Source organism: Nerophis lumbriciformis, linkage group LG17 (assembly GCF_033978685.3).
Source record: "Nerophis lumbriciformis linkage group LG17, RoL_Nlum_v2.1, whole genome shotgun sequence".
Taxonomy (NCBI): Eukaryota; Metazoa; Chordata; class Actinopteri; order Syngnathiformes; family Syngnathidae; genus Nerophis; species Nerophis lumbriciformis.
This window is the reverse complement of record NC_084564.2, coordinates 19,737,331-19,752,909: the sequence shown is the minus strand read 5'-3', so window position 1 is coordinate 19,752,909 and position 15,579 is coordinate 19,737,331. Positions and strand designations below refer to the sequence as shown.

The 15,579-nt window shown below is 40.6% G+C and overlaps 1 protein-coding gene across 8 annotated transcripts in view; it reads left to right on the top strand.

The window, feature by feature from the left end:
- kirrel3b (kirre like nephrin family adhesion molecule 3b) overlaps positions 1-15,579 on the top strand; it is a 430,118-nt gene that overhangs the window by 224,777 nt on the left and 189,762 nt on the right. For all 8 annotated transcript variants that reach the window (XM_061972705.1, XM_061972702.1, XM_061972701.1 and 5 more), the window contains exon 4: positions 14,044-14,193. In XM_061972705.1, the coding sequence (XP_061828689.1) occupies positions 14,044-14,193 (150 nt within the window). The remainder of the gene's footprint in view (positions 1-14,043; positions 14,194-15,579) is intronic.

The following is a 15,579-nucleotide window of genomic DNA, read 5'->3' as shown; positions in this document are numbered from 1 at the left end:
GGTATTGGTATCGGCTGATGTCATGCACGGCAGATCAGAATCGGCAGGATTAAACCCTGACCAAAACATCTCTAATGCGAACGCACCCTTGGATTCATGTGCAAAAGAAGAAGGTAGATGAGATGTTTTATTCATGCTCACATTTCAATGAATGTCCTCATGACCCTTGAACCCAAATGCATCGAGGCTATCTGGGGGGGAAATGCCGCCTGAAGAGATGTAATAATCAATTTGTGGCCCGTGCTATTCCAGTCTCTGATGTCCATGAAATCTAACTTCCCGTGGCCGTGTGGCTAATGATAAAGCGCATGCCTCCGAGGTCCCCCTGCTGTTGCCGTTTGTAATTTATCGAAATCGTCATTTGAGGCGATTCGTCTTGATTGCGCCTCGGCGACTGTCGTGCCCCGCTAATGCACAGAGTGAGAGACGGAATAAAAAAAGACGTCTCGGCTCGGCGCCCATGTTTGTCTTCCCTGCTTTGAGAATTTGCATCGCCGCACACACTCACTTGGCTCCTCGTGACAGTCGTCACATCCCAGATAGGCTTGTTGTGTTATCACGGCGCACACATACAGTGAGTGTTTGACAAAGGGGACGGGCAGGAGGGAAGGGTTGGAACACTGCGATGAGAAAGATAAAGTCACTGCAACACACGTCTCCTCTAATGGGAGCGATAGGGCTTCATGAAATATTCATGATTGCTCGCCATTGTTGTTGCCAGATACAATGAGGAGCTCCCATTTTGATATTAATGAGCGTAACAAAAACCTAGTTTCCTGTTCCAGATCACAGTTTGTGCTCCAACCATGGCAATAAGACCGGACGGATAGAACTTTTTCCAAGAAAATTTATATAATTAAAAAAAAAAAAATCCTGATAGCACCTACAATACTACAGATATGGGCAAATATCTGAAGCATTGCCGGTCCTGTGGCTTACTTACTTAGACTTAGACTTAGTTCCTCCCATTCCTGTTGGAACATTGTGCGACGAGTCCCCTCCATTTGTTCCGGTCACTGGCGACCCTTCTTGCTCCATGCCAGCTGACTCCCATCTCTCTCAGGTCTTCCTTGGCTGTTTGTCTCCACGTCTTCTTTGGCCGTCCTCTCTTCCTCTTCCCCCCTTCTGGCACCCAGTCCATTGCCACACTTGCCGGTCTCTCTCTTGGCAGTCGGAGTACGTGTCCAGCCATTCTCCTTCTCATGTCAGAGACTATGTCAGACAATGGTGCTACCCCTGCCCTTCTCATCACCTCTTCATTGGTGATGTGGTCTCTCCATGAGATCCTCAAGATGTATCTGAGGCACCGTCGGTGGAAGACATCCAGCTTGTTAGTAATGCTTGATGTCTTCATCCACGTCTCACAGGCATAGGTCACTGTAGGGATGACCAGCTTTGTGGACATACTGATAGATTTTGATGACTAGATGTTCCGGAGGCGTTGGAAGACTCCTGCAGCTTTTCCGATTCCAGTCTGAACATCCTTTTCTGCGTCTCCAGTGTTTGAGATGTTGCTTCCAAGATACGTGAAGTTCTCAACGTACTATATGCCTTGTTCGCCTACGATGAGCAGTGGAACGTTTTGGTCTTTTGCGACGGTCATGGCCTTGGTCTTCTCTTGGCTTATACGTAGGCCGACTTTTTCCCCTTGCTCATGCAGATTGTTGGTCAATTTTTGGAGCGCAGCGTAGGAATGGCTAAGCAGAGCCAAGTTGTCCGCTAAGTCCAGATCTGCCAGTCTGCCCCCTCCCCACTTAATGCCAAGGTTTTATTTGGTTCTCTTTGGCAGGTTGATATGTTTTGTGTGTGTGTTTCCAGGAAAGGCAATTTATGTTCTTTGTCAGGCTTTCCAGATTTGCATGTTTGGCACTTTATGAAATGTCACATTCTTAAAAGGGAACTGCACTTTTTTGGTGCCGCAACGTGTAAATAAAAGTGACTACCCATTTGCTTACAGCAGAGCCAATGGGAGCTCCTCTATTTCGCCCATAAAATCCAATAACCGCCAACAATACTCCTTTTATTTTGTGATTTAAATATTAACCAAGTATTAGTGATATTGTTATTACAAGCGCTAATGCAGATGAGCTATTTATAGCGGCGCTCCAATGATTACATCATCAAGTGGTCTGCTGCTTTCCGCTTCCTTGGTCCCTGTAAATTTATTGTTGATCATAAATAATGCATCTCACCTGGACAGAAGACGTCTTAGTAGGTAATCCGACAAGTTGGTACACTTTGGCAGCCATTTAAAAACCTGAAACTGGCTAGGACAACACGAAAAGAGGCTTGTACCCCGCTTGTCACCGTCTTAAAGGGGAACTGCACTTTTAGGGGATTGTTACCTAACGTTCCCAATCGTTATGAAAGACTTGACGGTTGATGGATTTTATTTTTGTATGTGTTATAGCGTGTAAATAAAAGTAACTACACGTTTGCTTACAGCGGAGATAGTGGGTGCTCCTCTATTTCGCCCATAAAATCCAATAAATAACCATTCAAAAACCGCCAACAATACTCTCTTTACATTTCGTGATTTGAATATTAACCAAGTATTAGTGACATTGTTATTACAAGCGCTAACGCAGATGAACTATTTATAGCGGCGCCGTGATCAGTCATTTAAGACCCGAAACTGGCCAGGACGACACAAGCTTCCTGGCTGCAGCCAGAAACTAAAAACCAGACTCACCAACATCAACATCAAGGAGGGTGACTCCCTCATTACAGACAAAATGGAGGTAGTAAGCAGACTTAACACCTTTTTCACCAGCATAGCTACAACTCTAGTCAACAAGCTGTCTCACCACTCTGGTCGCTTTGGTGTAGAACACATTAAAGCCTTCTACAGAAAGCTGGGAGTATCCAACAACGATTTCAAATTAGAAATGGTCTCAGCTGACGAGGTGCTTAAAAAATTGAGCGCGCTCCACCCAAACAAGGCCACCGGCCTTGACAATATCCCCTCCAGATTCCTCAGGGACTCTGCCACCACCATTGCCCCAATCATCACGCAAATAATAAACCTCTCAATTTCACAAGGCCAAGTACCAAAATATTTCAAGATAGCAAAAGTAACTCCCCTCTTTAAAAAAGGAAGCAAATTGGAACCTAGCAACTCCCGACCTGTTTTTATTCTCAGTTCCATTTCGAAAGTAATGGACAAATATAGTTTATGAACAGGTCGATAGTTACCTTGCCACTAATAAACTCATGTACAAATTCCAATCCGGCTTCAGAACTAACCACTCCACTGACACATGCCTTCTCTATCTGACCGACCACATCAAACATGAGGTGGACGCGGGCAAATACTGCGGCATGGTCATGCTGGACCTTCAGAAGGCCTTTGACACCGTTAACCACACTATATTGTTGGATAAGCTCAGAGCAATCGGATTTGATAAAACCTCATCGAGCTGGATGCAATCTTACTTGGAGGGGAGGAAACAGGTGGTAGAGGTGAACGGCACCGTGAGTGTACCTCCCCCCCTCTCTCAGTAAGCTGTGGAGTCCCTCAAGGCAGTATATTAGGGTATTTACTGTTCCTAATATACATAAACGACATGTCATCAGCATGCGACTGTGAAATGTTCTTGTTTGCGGATGACTCGGCCCTGCTGGTATCCGGCATGGACAAGTCACAGGTGGAGAAAATCCTCAGTGCTGAACTCTGTACAATTTGCACCCACTTTGCACCCACTTTTTGGGGATTTTTACCTAACGTTCACAATCATTATGAAAGACATGACGTCCGATGGATTTTATTTTATTTTATTTAATTTTTTTATGCGTTCTAACGTGTAAATAAAAGTCAATACAAGTTAGTTTACAGCGGAGCTAATGGGAGCTCCTCTATTTTGCCCATGAAATCCAATAAATAGCCATTCAAATAGCCATTTAAAAACCGCCAACAATACTCCATTTACATTTCGTGATTTCAATATTAACCAGGTATTAACCTGGTATTAGGGGCGGCGTGGCGAAGTTGGTAGAGTGGCTGTGCCAGCAATCGGAGGGTTGCTGGTTACTGGGGTTCAATCCCCACCTTCTACCATCCTAGTCAAGTCCGTTGTGTCCTTGGGCAAGACACTTCACCCTTGCTCCTGATGGCTGCTGGTTAGCGCCTTGCATGGCAGCTCCTGCCATCAGTGTGTGAATGTGTGTGTGAATGGGTGAATGTGGAAATACTGTCAAAGCGCTTTGAGTACCTTGAAGGTAGAAAAGCGATATACAAGTATAACCCATTTATCATTTATTATTTATCATTAGTGATGTTATTACAAGCGCTAATGCAGATTAACTATTTATAGTGGCGCCGTGATCACAATCTTGTGTCCCTATAATTACATAATCAAGTGGTCTGCTGCTTTCCGCTTCCTTGATCCCTGTACATTTATTCTAGATCATAAATCATGCATCTCACCTGGACAGAAGACGTCTGAGTAGGTAATCCGAAATTGGTACACTTTGACAGTCATATAAGACCTGAAACTGGCCAGGACGACACGAAAAGACGCTTGCCCCCTGCCTTCCACTCCTTTTCTACGTGAGGATTATGAGTCATTCTTCACTTAAATGGGGAAAATGTAAATATCCTAGCAGTCGGCATCCTAATGACAGCAGACGTTGCACTGTAAGTGATCTTTTATTATGTTTGTTGACTCTCATGAAGTCTGATGCGTTTTTTTAATTAATGTGCTGCGTATGCTTTAAATGATCACAATACGTAAATATTAAATGTTATTGTAAATGTACCCTTTACTACATTATATACAGTATATACTTACATAATGTATATAAAACCCTAATGGAGGCGTTTGGATGTTTTTTAAGTGCTTCATAGCCGGAATTGCGCGGCTCCTATCAGCTCCATTTATTTAATATTTACAATGCAAAAACATTAAAATGAAATGAATAACAAATAACGTCATGTGTTTCATAATGATTGTGAACGACAGGAAACATTTCCCAAAAAGTGCACTTCTCCTTTAAGATTGACCAAGGTTTGAGACATTTTCATCTGCAGAAAGATTGTTTGCATTCCATCAAACGACGGCTAAGATCACATGTGGTTTGGTGCTTTATCATGTATTTAAAAAAAAAAAAATAGTTTCACTTAAGATTATTTGCTGTCAAAGCCCAAAAGCTGTGTCGTGAAAAACTTAGTTGTGCCTCAGTTTTAATACACACAATGTTTGGTATGTTTGGTCAATTTTACCAAAATATGTAGAAGAAAAACAAATAGTCCGTTTGCCACTGTATCATTCCGCGAATTGTAATTAAAAAAAAAAAGAAATCCCATGTATTGTTGACTCTGTCTCTGTGCTTTTTTTTAAACATTGAGAAAAACAATCCACCTTGGGGCCAAATGAAGTTGCAAATGTCAACACTTTGGCCCCGTTTACACACTAAATCTGATTTATTTTTTGCCCTCAAGTAACTCAGATTGTTTTCCCTGTCCAAACGCTCCAAAGTGCTTCAAATCTGATCTTTTTGCATCAAAACGTAGTCCAAATCCGATTGGAATCTGATCTTTTCAAATGTGACGGTAGTCTAAACTGAAATGCGACCTGATTGCGACTTTTACGTCATCTTTGGGCAAGCTACGCTATTCGTGCGTGAACCACGATCATTTCTTCTACACAACAGCCACGGCCCAAACCCACTATCACGCTGATCTGTTGCGTCCATGTTTTCTCCTATAGTCGCGACTTCCCCATTTCAGGAATCCGGTGTTCTGTCAAAATGAGCCGCTTCGTCAAAATAAAGTTACCAGCGGTGTGTGTCGATTTATGCTGCTGCTTCATCAAAATGTGACACCTTGAGTTTCAAAATACTGATTTAAATATTTAATAAAATATAATAAAAATCACTTAGTTGTAGGGCCACTGATGAGTCAACTCTACATATATATATATATATATATAAATAAATCAAGGTTTATTCCGATTTCCAAATGCTATCATTGACGCTCACGTTAGTGCTGATTTGACTGCTGATAACTGAGCTGCACAATCAGAGCTATTTGTGGGCAGCGAGCGAGGGGATGCATGCAGGATTTATGACCGATCACTGTCTGGGGACGAGACAGGACAAGAACAGCCTTTTCCGCTACAGTGGAGAAAAGGAAAAGGTTGGGTGGAAGCAAGGGTAGACATATTCATATTAAATAATAATCTGTCTTATGGGGAAGTGTGCTTATTAGTTCCCTGTGAGGTGTATATATTTGTGGTTTAAACAAGCCCACCAGCTTAGGCCCCTGCTGGGAAAGATAATGATTTTTTTTTAAGGATTAATCCTCCTGCCCTGCTGTTTATTTTTACCGTACTTGTATTTAATGAAAACAAGCGAGCGGTGCCCTCCTGTAAATGATAGTCACAAGTGTCCAACTTCGATGCATTCTAAAGACATACCTCCAAACAGGCCAGAGGGATAATGGTTTGTGATAATTATCTCGGGCTAAGCTTTAGTGTTGTGCGGCCACATGGCGCACAGACAGCATGCCGATTATTCTCTCTGAAGTGGCTCGGGTGTGTGTGTGTGTGTGTGTGACCATAACGGTAATTTTCAGGCCTGATTGATTGACCAAGCGATGAATTTGGGGGCAGTTAGCCCTGAGTAGAAAATAGCCTCGGCATATGTGAAAATGTGCCAGCCAGTGCAATGGTAAACAAATTATCTGAAGTGAAACGTCAACAACAGACGATACAAAGTGCCGGCCTGCGTTGTGAATACGGCCCTGTGCACAGACTTGGGCCAATTTGGAAGAATGAGGTGGCTGTTATGGCAAAGTTTTTTGGTCTGACTTTGCTTGATGTATACATTTAATTGCATCCACTTTGGATTGTTTGAACGAACATTAAAAATCACATGTGTCTGCCATAAACAAATCCCACCACCAGGACTAACCTAAGTATCATCTACCTGGATCAGATATATTTCTCCAAGGTTTCTCATTGTATCCGATTGGGTTTAGTTTTTTCTTGCCCTGATGTGGGATCTGAGACGAGGATGTCGTTGTGGCTTGTGCAGCCCTTTGAGACACTTGTGATTAAGGGCTATATAAATAAACTCTGATTGATTGAATGATTTATATTTTAATCTTCAACTAACTATTTAACCATAACTACAGCAAGTTTAACTTCTAATTTAATAACCAACCTAACTCCTTTTCACGGTTCGACAATTGAAAAGCGAAAAGCAGAGATACATTTTATCGTACTTTCACATATCGGAGTAGACTTGAGTTTTTCAAACACTTTTTGAGAAAAAAAAATAGACTATCAAAGACAATCATGTTTTAAATATCAATAAAATGACAACTTGAAGGTTGCATTGAACAATTATGTTTGTTGACTGTGCTGCATGTGTCATGTCTTGTTTTTCCGTTTTTTACCCTTTTTTTCATGATTTTCCTATGATTAAAGTATTTCTGTTTCAGCGCTCCTTTGTTTACATTCTGGTTGCTAGGTGTGCTGATCATACACACCAGTTTCATTTTATTGATTAGTGTGCCCACCTGCTGCCGCCACTAATTACCCCCCCGATATAGATCCTTTTTGCCGTACACTCAGCACAGTTTAATTGTTCGCTGTTAGTGACTGCTATGCGTTCATGTTAAAGTTACGCTAATGCTTAGCTTTGATCCATGCTTAACCTCTCAAGCTCTTTTGCCTTATGCTTTATTCTGCGCATTGTCCCTGTGACATGCTTTCTTTTGTATTTTTGCTCTGAAGTCCAAGAATTGAATACTTTTTCCCACCTGCCTTTCTTTCTGCATCCTAAGAACACAACCATCGCAAACTAATGGAACACATTGAGCATCATTATCGTAAAACCAGATGTATAATACTCCGGAACTTGACCAAATATAAACCCATGTGTTGTATTTGTAATTTTGTCGTAAAAACTTGATTTTTAGAGTAATTTGAAAAATGGGTCATGAGATCGTTTGTGTCCATATTTACACTATTGAAGAGTATTGGGCACATTGTACTGTGGGCTAGTGATTGGTGGATGTAAAGCAGTGCAGTGCCCATTTCGCATATTAGCCAAATGTGTACTTTTGAAGCGGTGTTGGTGTTTTTGGCAAGACATGCTCCCCATTGGAATGTATGCATCTCTTGCATCTGCGCATGTGTATGAATCCAAGGAATGCAGAAATAGAATCGCACCTTGAATAACTCTTTCACACAATTACAAGTGTTACACTAAGTAACTATATTTTGGTATTTTGTCACCTAATACACGTTTCACACTTCAGATATTAAATTGTGGGATTTATTAGATTTTTTTTTTTTGTTAGTAGGGAAACAGAAAGAGGTCCCAGCATGCCTTGAGGCACTTAATTTTCAAAATGTTTATATAACACATCATACATTAAATAGTTTACTAGTATGTAGTGTGAGACGTCTATATTAAAAGACAACATACACAAATATAGTGTAATTTAGTGTAACAATTCTACTCATGTGAACAATTCCTACAGGAGTTGTGCGCTAAGAGATGATCAAGTCAATTTCCACATTCCTTGGATTCATATGCATGCACAGATGCAGGGGCCGCATGAATTCCAATGGAGAGCATGCCTTGCCAGAACACTGTCTGAAACTGTTCTTTAGAAAACTAAGAAAAACATACCCATTTGGTGCAAAAACCAAACTCGTCACGACAGCTGACTTTGCGTACAGCCAAATTAATTTGATCTAAATCTGGCACCAAAATAGGGCATCATTATCGAATTGTTATTTAGGTCTGACTAATATTGTTCACATCAACACTGGTGCCATTATTGACCCAAGGTTTCTCATTGTATCCCGTTGGGTTGAGTGTTTTGTTGCCCTAATGTGGGATCTGAGCCGAGGATGTCGTTGTGGCTTGTGCAGCCCTTTGAGACACTTGTGATTTAGGGCTCTATAAATAAACTTTGATTGATAACATTTGATTGATTATGAAAGCAGGTGTTGGTACGCATTCCTACAACCAATGATTAACCTTGAATTCTCCAGCGAAAGAATACGGTCAACTTCAATTCAGGATGATAGACATTTCCTTTTTTTAATGCTATCTGTTTGACTGGTATGAAATGTTTTATTAACAGCATTTATAGAATAATGTATTCAAAATCTTTTCCCCTTTTGATAATAACCCTCATCAACACTTGTATTAAATCTGATACATAATGACTGCGTCGCCCTCCCGCTGTCTGATTGTTTGCGACATATTTTTCTAATCCTTCAAGAATTAATCCGCAATTACATCACAGCCACTTTTATAACACAAAGTTGAAACGAGAAGTGAGCTTCTATGACCTTGGCTTTTGTTATGAATTTAAATTGGGAGGAGTAGGGGGACGGTTGTCAACACCTGCAGCGATCTTAGGGAAATGTCGCTGTCTGATGCTGGTGGATAAGCTGGTATCAAGTATGACAATGCATGATTTGGCAAATCCAAATTGCTGAGGAAAACATTTATCTGATAGTCTCACTAATCCGCACCCTCCCTCCCTGTGAGCGGTCTGTGTTCACAGACATCCACTCTGTGACACCCCTTGTAATCAAGACCAAATTGCAAATTGCTAGGTCTGATCTTGGCTCTTTGTAACCTTCCCAAGTTAGTTTTGTATTCATTGCACTTTGTTTAACCGGTTTACACACAACTCTGCTCAGCGATGGGGTAAGGAGTGGAGGGCTTGGGCATTAGTGCAGATGCAAGATGCAGTTATTGATCCAGGTGTTCAATTTGGTGCTGATCCAAATTGGAATTGTTCAGCCTTGCCAGAGGTCTGCTCAAAGTTGTCGTTTTGTTTTGTTATTCTGCTGAATTACACAAAACATTCTTAACCTATTTGTTTTAAAGTTGGTGGAAGGACGGGACGTGGGCCAAGGAGGAACTGATTTAATGTCAGTGTTAAAGAATGCCGCAGCTAGGGGGCCGCCGAGATGTTTGGGTTTGTATAGCAACATAGGGGATGACAAAATGTAGGCATAGGATGGTGGTGATACTGATTAGTTTGTACAATGTATAGTAGTGCTGATCCAAGTTTGTCTCATAAGGAAGGCCTGTGCTCCACTGAGTGCCATTCACAGTTTATTTTGAGAACAAGCTTTTGAATAAACCCCTTTAGGATGCTTCATAAAGTGTTATGAATATTGATCTTGACCTCCTCCTCTGTTGTTAGTGTCAATTAAGAAGCTGGGAGTCTGTTGATAAATTCATAATCAGGCTTTGTTGTTTTGAAAATATCTTATGCAAACATGGTAAGAAGTGGGGGTTGTCCATAGTGCGTGACAATAAATCGGGGAAGTAAACCACTCAGATTTATCCTCGCAACACAAGAGAATACAATACAATACAATACATTTTCTTACAATTGGATGTGTGAATCTCTAGACTCCACATATAAAACCTGTCTTTTTCCAACTCAGGGTAACACAGTGAATCAAAAGACTTTTACATGTTGTCCAGAGCTGTCTAAAAAGAGAGTACGGACAACTCGGTGTCGGAGTTGGTCCCAGACATGGCAGCCTATAGTCACGCAAGGGGCTTTTGACCAGTCATTTAGGAAATTGTCTAGCCATACTTTATCTGATTGGACAAAATCCCCTCACGTGACTACTGGACGTCATGTTTTGGACCAACTCTGAGACCGAGTTGTGCCGACTCTCTCTATACATTGCTCTGATGTTGTTATGATGACAATGTTAGACTGTTCTACGGGAAAACTATTGCTAAATTGGGTTTAATGTTGCCTTGTTAAACCCAAACAAGGCAACAACCTTCTTTCATCTTTTTTCCGTTCATCATTATTAAAAACAAAACAAAAAAACAATGTACATGCATGTGGGCCCATTCTAGCCTATTAGGAGGATGTGCCTGCTTGCATCTGCATGTGTTTGTGTTGCACATTACAGGGAGGGAGAGAGATATTACGTTGTTCAACTCTAGAAAATAGGACAATACCTCACTTTCACATCTCTATAGCAAGGGTAGAAACCCAATAAATTAACTTTAAACTAAACGTTAAAGTAGTACACTTTCTTTATATACATTTTAGACCTTTTAGTTAAGGAAACCTAAGGGATAAAAGTCACTACATATTACCGACTATAAAGTACTGTAATAATTGCTAAGGCATTTATTTACATTATTGTGTAACAAGTTTTTGCTGCCGTCATTAATGAGGATTTATTATTGATTCGGTAAGATAGGACTGTCTGCCTTGAGTAAAATACATTTGTTATTCATTCTTTATTATTCCATTGTACCTACTATGTCTTGGGAACTTTTTCCACCGAAGGCCTCACACTGAAAAATGAAGGAATGCTGGGGGGCATTTACATTAAAGATGCTAAAACCAACATCAGTAATGTATATGCTAATTTATTTGAAGAAAACACAACACATAGATTTTTCTAGTTTTTGTGTTATTGATGACAATACATCTCAAAAATATGTATTTTTCTTTAATTTTCAGAACATGTCGAACGCAAATAAAACAACAACGTTGGGGTGAAAATGGCCTCCGGGCCGCTCTTTGGACACCATTGCTGTATTTGGTGTTGCTGCAAAATTTTCAAGTGCATGCAGAGGTAGATACATTTGCAGGATGCTGAGCACTCATGAAATACAACAAGGGGCCCCTTAACCTAAGGGTGAGCCCGGTGCTTTGGGGCCCCACCAAACCCCCCTAAAAAAACCAAAATAATTTGGTTTTGCTCAACAGAACAGCAACAACGCAAAGATATAGTCCATTTAAAAAAACAAGTTTGTTCATTATTACATCTCCTTTGCGATGGGCGCATGCACGTCTGTGCAAGTGAAATAGAGGCCGGTCAACTTCAAGAATAGTGAATGTGATTTTAGCTCAGTAGTCGGGATGCACGCCTCTTACACCAACAACCTGCACTGGAAAACTCACGATGATACATAAGAACTTGCTTTTATTATAAGACACAAAACTTCACAATACTAAGTATAGCTAATAATACGATTTAGTGACTAATTTCCAGATCACTTTTACGTTTTTAAAGCTTAAATATAATGTCATATTTAAAGAAATATTACCAAGAAAAAATATAAATAAAATAAAAACATATATATATATATATATATATATATATATATATATATATATATATATATATATATATATATATATATATAGTCAAGTTTTCTGTGGTTTATCCGTTATACAGTGCTCAATACCGGGGTAGAGCGGAATATACGTTAGGTCAGGAAAAAACACAGTGGCTTGTTCATCCCTACAAGCCTGTTTCACAGTTTTCTCTGAAGTGCAGAGAAACCTGCGAAACAGGCTTGTAGGGATGAAATGGCCTCTGTGTTTTTTCCTGACATATATATATATATATATATATATATATATATATATATATATATGTTTTACTCTTTTTAAGAGGGGCATTTTCCCAGTGTGTTTTCCCACTCTGCTTGGAGCGCTAGGAGCAAACAACACAGCCCAGAGACAAAGTGCACAATTGCTTCTTAAAGCACAGCTGACTGTGATTGACAGCTATGAACACCAATCATTGCATTCTGCCGTTAAAATTGGGCTTCAGCTCAGGAAAGCCCTTGCATTAAGGCGGTCATGAATACAGCTACTGCCATCGTGTGGCATTAATAAAAAAAAAGATAAAAAATATATCAAGAGGTTGCCCACAGCCACAGCTGTCATTCCTATAGTTTTTTGACCAGACACTAATTACTGTAGATCTTGCACTGGTTTTGTTTTTGTTTTGTAATGTAATTCTGGGATTTTTCTGAATTTGTGGAAATAAACTTTTGTTGAATGCATTTTGCTTTTTTTAGGCCGCCATACGTTCAATAAAGGAGCGGGGACAATTATGTATTGGAATAAAATAGAATGCCTTTTATTATCACTATACACAGGTACAATGAGATTAAAAGCAACAGTGCGACAGTCTACACATATGCAAAACATAGGAAGGAAAGAAAAGAAAAATACTGCAAAAAGAGGTAAGGTGCACAGTCCAGTCCTGAGAATGACTGTTCTGAATGTGTTGTTTAAATGTTATACTGTATACATAAGTACAGAAGCATTCAGACTGTGGGTGGAAAGTAAAAGTTGCACACAGAGAGGTGCTAAACTATAAAATAAGTGCTTATGAGAGTTCACCATGGTCATGGCTTTAGGGAAAAAACTGTTTTTGAGTCTGTTTGTCTTAGATTATGGTACATTCTGGGACGCAGTAGTATATATGGTCTCCTTCTAAATTTTGAATGACAATATTAGAAAATAATGATACAACATGACACATTTGCATCATAATTACAATCAATATTGTCTTGCTTGGCACTGAGCTTGCATTTCAAAATAGTTCCATTCCCTGAACGTCCATGCTGTGTAGTATATTATTTTTATGGGGAAGCATTGTTTTGATAGGCAACTTGTCTGTAACACGGACACCTTCCTATCCCCCCCCACCTTTTCCTCCATTAACACACACCTCTGCCTCTAATGGAGTTCAGTGCGCACCACTTTCCGCCTGAACACGCAGCAGAGGAGTGCCGCTAATAGCAGTTGTGCTGCCGGAATACACGGGTGCGAGCTGCGAGAGTTAATGTATGCCACTCGAGAGCACGAGATGGTGTTATCTGCAGTGCGCACGGGGCCCCAGCCCGGCTGCAAGAGGACATCCTTCATAAATGAACCAATCTGAGCGGGAACAGCTGTCTCTGAGCCTGTAACTTCAGCCCTGACATCACGCTGACACCTTGGATGCTTGTATCTTTGCACGGTGAATAGGAATAGAAGACATTTGTATCTCGCCCTCAAGAGTTCTTTCATCGTGCGCCTGACAAGAGGCTGTTGTGCAATGGGTAGAAATTGGCATATGGCGCATTTGCCATTCATTTTACACCCGTCATGCCGCGCTTCAGTCACTGGCAGTAATCGGGGGAAAAAACGACCTGATGATTCTGAATTTGCTCTTATACACATTGAAATGTTAAAATGCTTCCTCAGGCTAACGGTTCTTTCTTTTTTAATGATCCCTTCAGGTGCACACTCCATGTTTTCCCAGCAGCCACAGGACTTGGTGGTCGTGGCTGGTCAACCTGTGACCTTACCGTGCTCCATCACTAATTACCATGGTGTTGTACTGTGGATCAAAGATGGCTTGGCCCTTGGGGTTGGCAGGGACCTGTCAGGTAAGGAACCGTTATTTTTCGTCTGCCTAATATTGTTGTTCTGATTACACAACTTCTCAATAAAGCTGCCATTTTCGACTCAACTTCTCGCTGAAACCCTAAATTAAAGGGGAACATTATCACCAGACCTATGTAAGCGTCAATATATACCTTGATGTTGCAGAAAAAAGACCATATATTTTTTTAACCGATTTCCGAACTCTAAATGGGTGAATTTTGGCGAATTAAACGCATTTCTATTATTCGTCACAACGGGAAGCAATCCGCCATTTTTTCAAACACATTACAAACACCGAGTCAAATCAGCTCTGTTATTTTCCGTTTTTTCGACTGTTTTCCGTACCTTGGAGACATGATGCCTCGTCGGTGTGTTGTCGGAGGGTGTAACAACACGAACAGGGACGGATTCAAGTTGCACCAGTGGCCCAAAGATGCAAAAGTGGCAAGAAATTGGACGTTTGTTCCGCACACTTTACCGACGAAAGCTATGCTACGACAGAGATGGCAAGAATGTGTGGATATCCTGCGACACTCAAAGCAGATGCATTTCCAACGATAAAGTCAAAGAAATCTGCCGCCAGACCCCCAGGAAAAGAGAGCGGATGAGGGTATGTCTACAGAATATATTAATTGATGAAAACTGGGCTGTCTGCACTCTCAAAGTGCATGTTGTTGCCAAATGTATTTCATATGCTGTAAACCTAGTTCATAGTTGTTAGTTTCCTTTAATGCCAAACAAACACATACCAATCGTTGGTTAGAAGGCGATCGCCGAATTTGTCCTCGTTTTCTCCCGTGTCGCTGGCTGTCGTGTCGTTTTTGTCGGTTTCGCTTGCATACGGTTCAAACCGATATGGCTCAATAGCTTCAGTTTCTTCTTCAATTTCGTTTTCGCTACCTGCCTCCACACTACAACCATCCATTTCAATACATGCGTAATCTGTTGAATCGCCTAAGCCGCTGAAATCCGAGTCTGAATCCGAGCTAATGTCGCTATAAACTTGCCGTTCTATCCGCCATGTTTGTTTGTATCGGCATCACTATGTGACGTCACAGGAAAATGGACAGGTGTATATAACGATGGTTAAAATCAGGCACTTTGAAGCCTTTTTTAGGTATATTGCGTGATGGGTAAAATTTTGAAAAAAACTTCGAAAAATAAAATAAGCCACTGGGAACTGATTTTTAATGGTTTTAACCCTTCTGAAATTGTGATAATGTTCCCCTTTAATGAATTCACCCCTGGTTAGAGCTTTAGCTGTCATAACTGAAGAGGCAGCACCTTATTAACTACAGTACAGGCAACTTTTAAATAAAATGTTAACATGTTTAATTATCTAAAAGTCTAAAAAGACACTGGTATACTATAAATATACAAAACTAAGA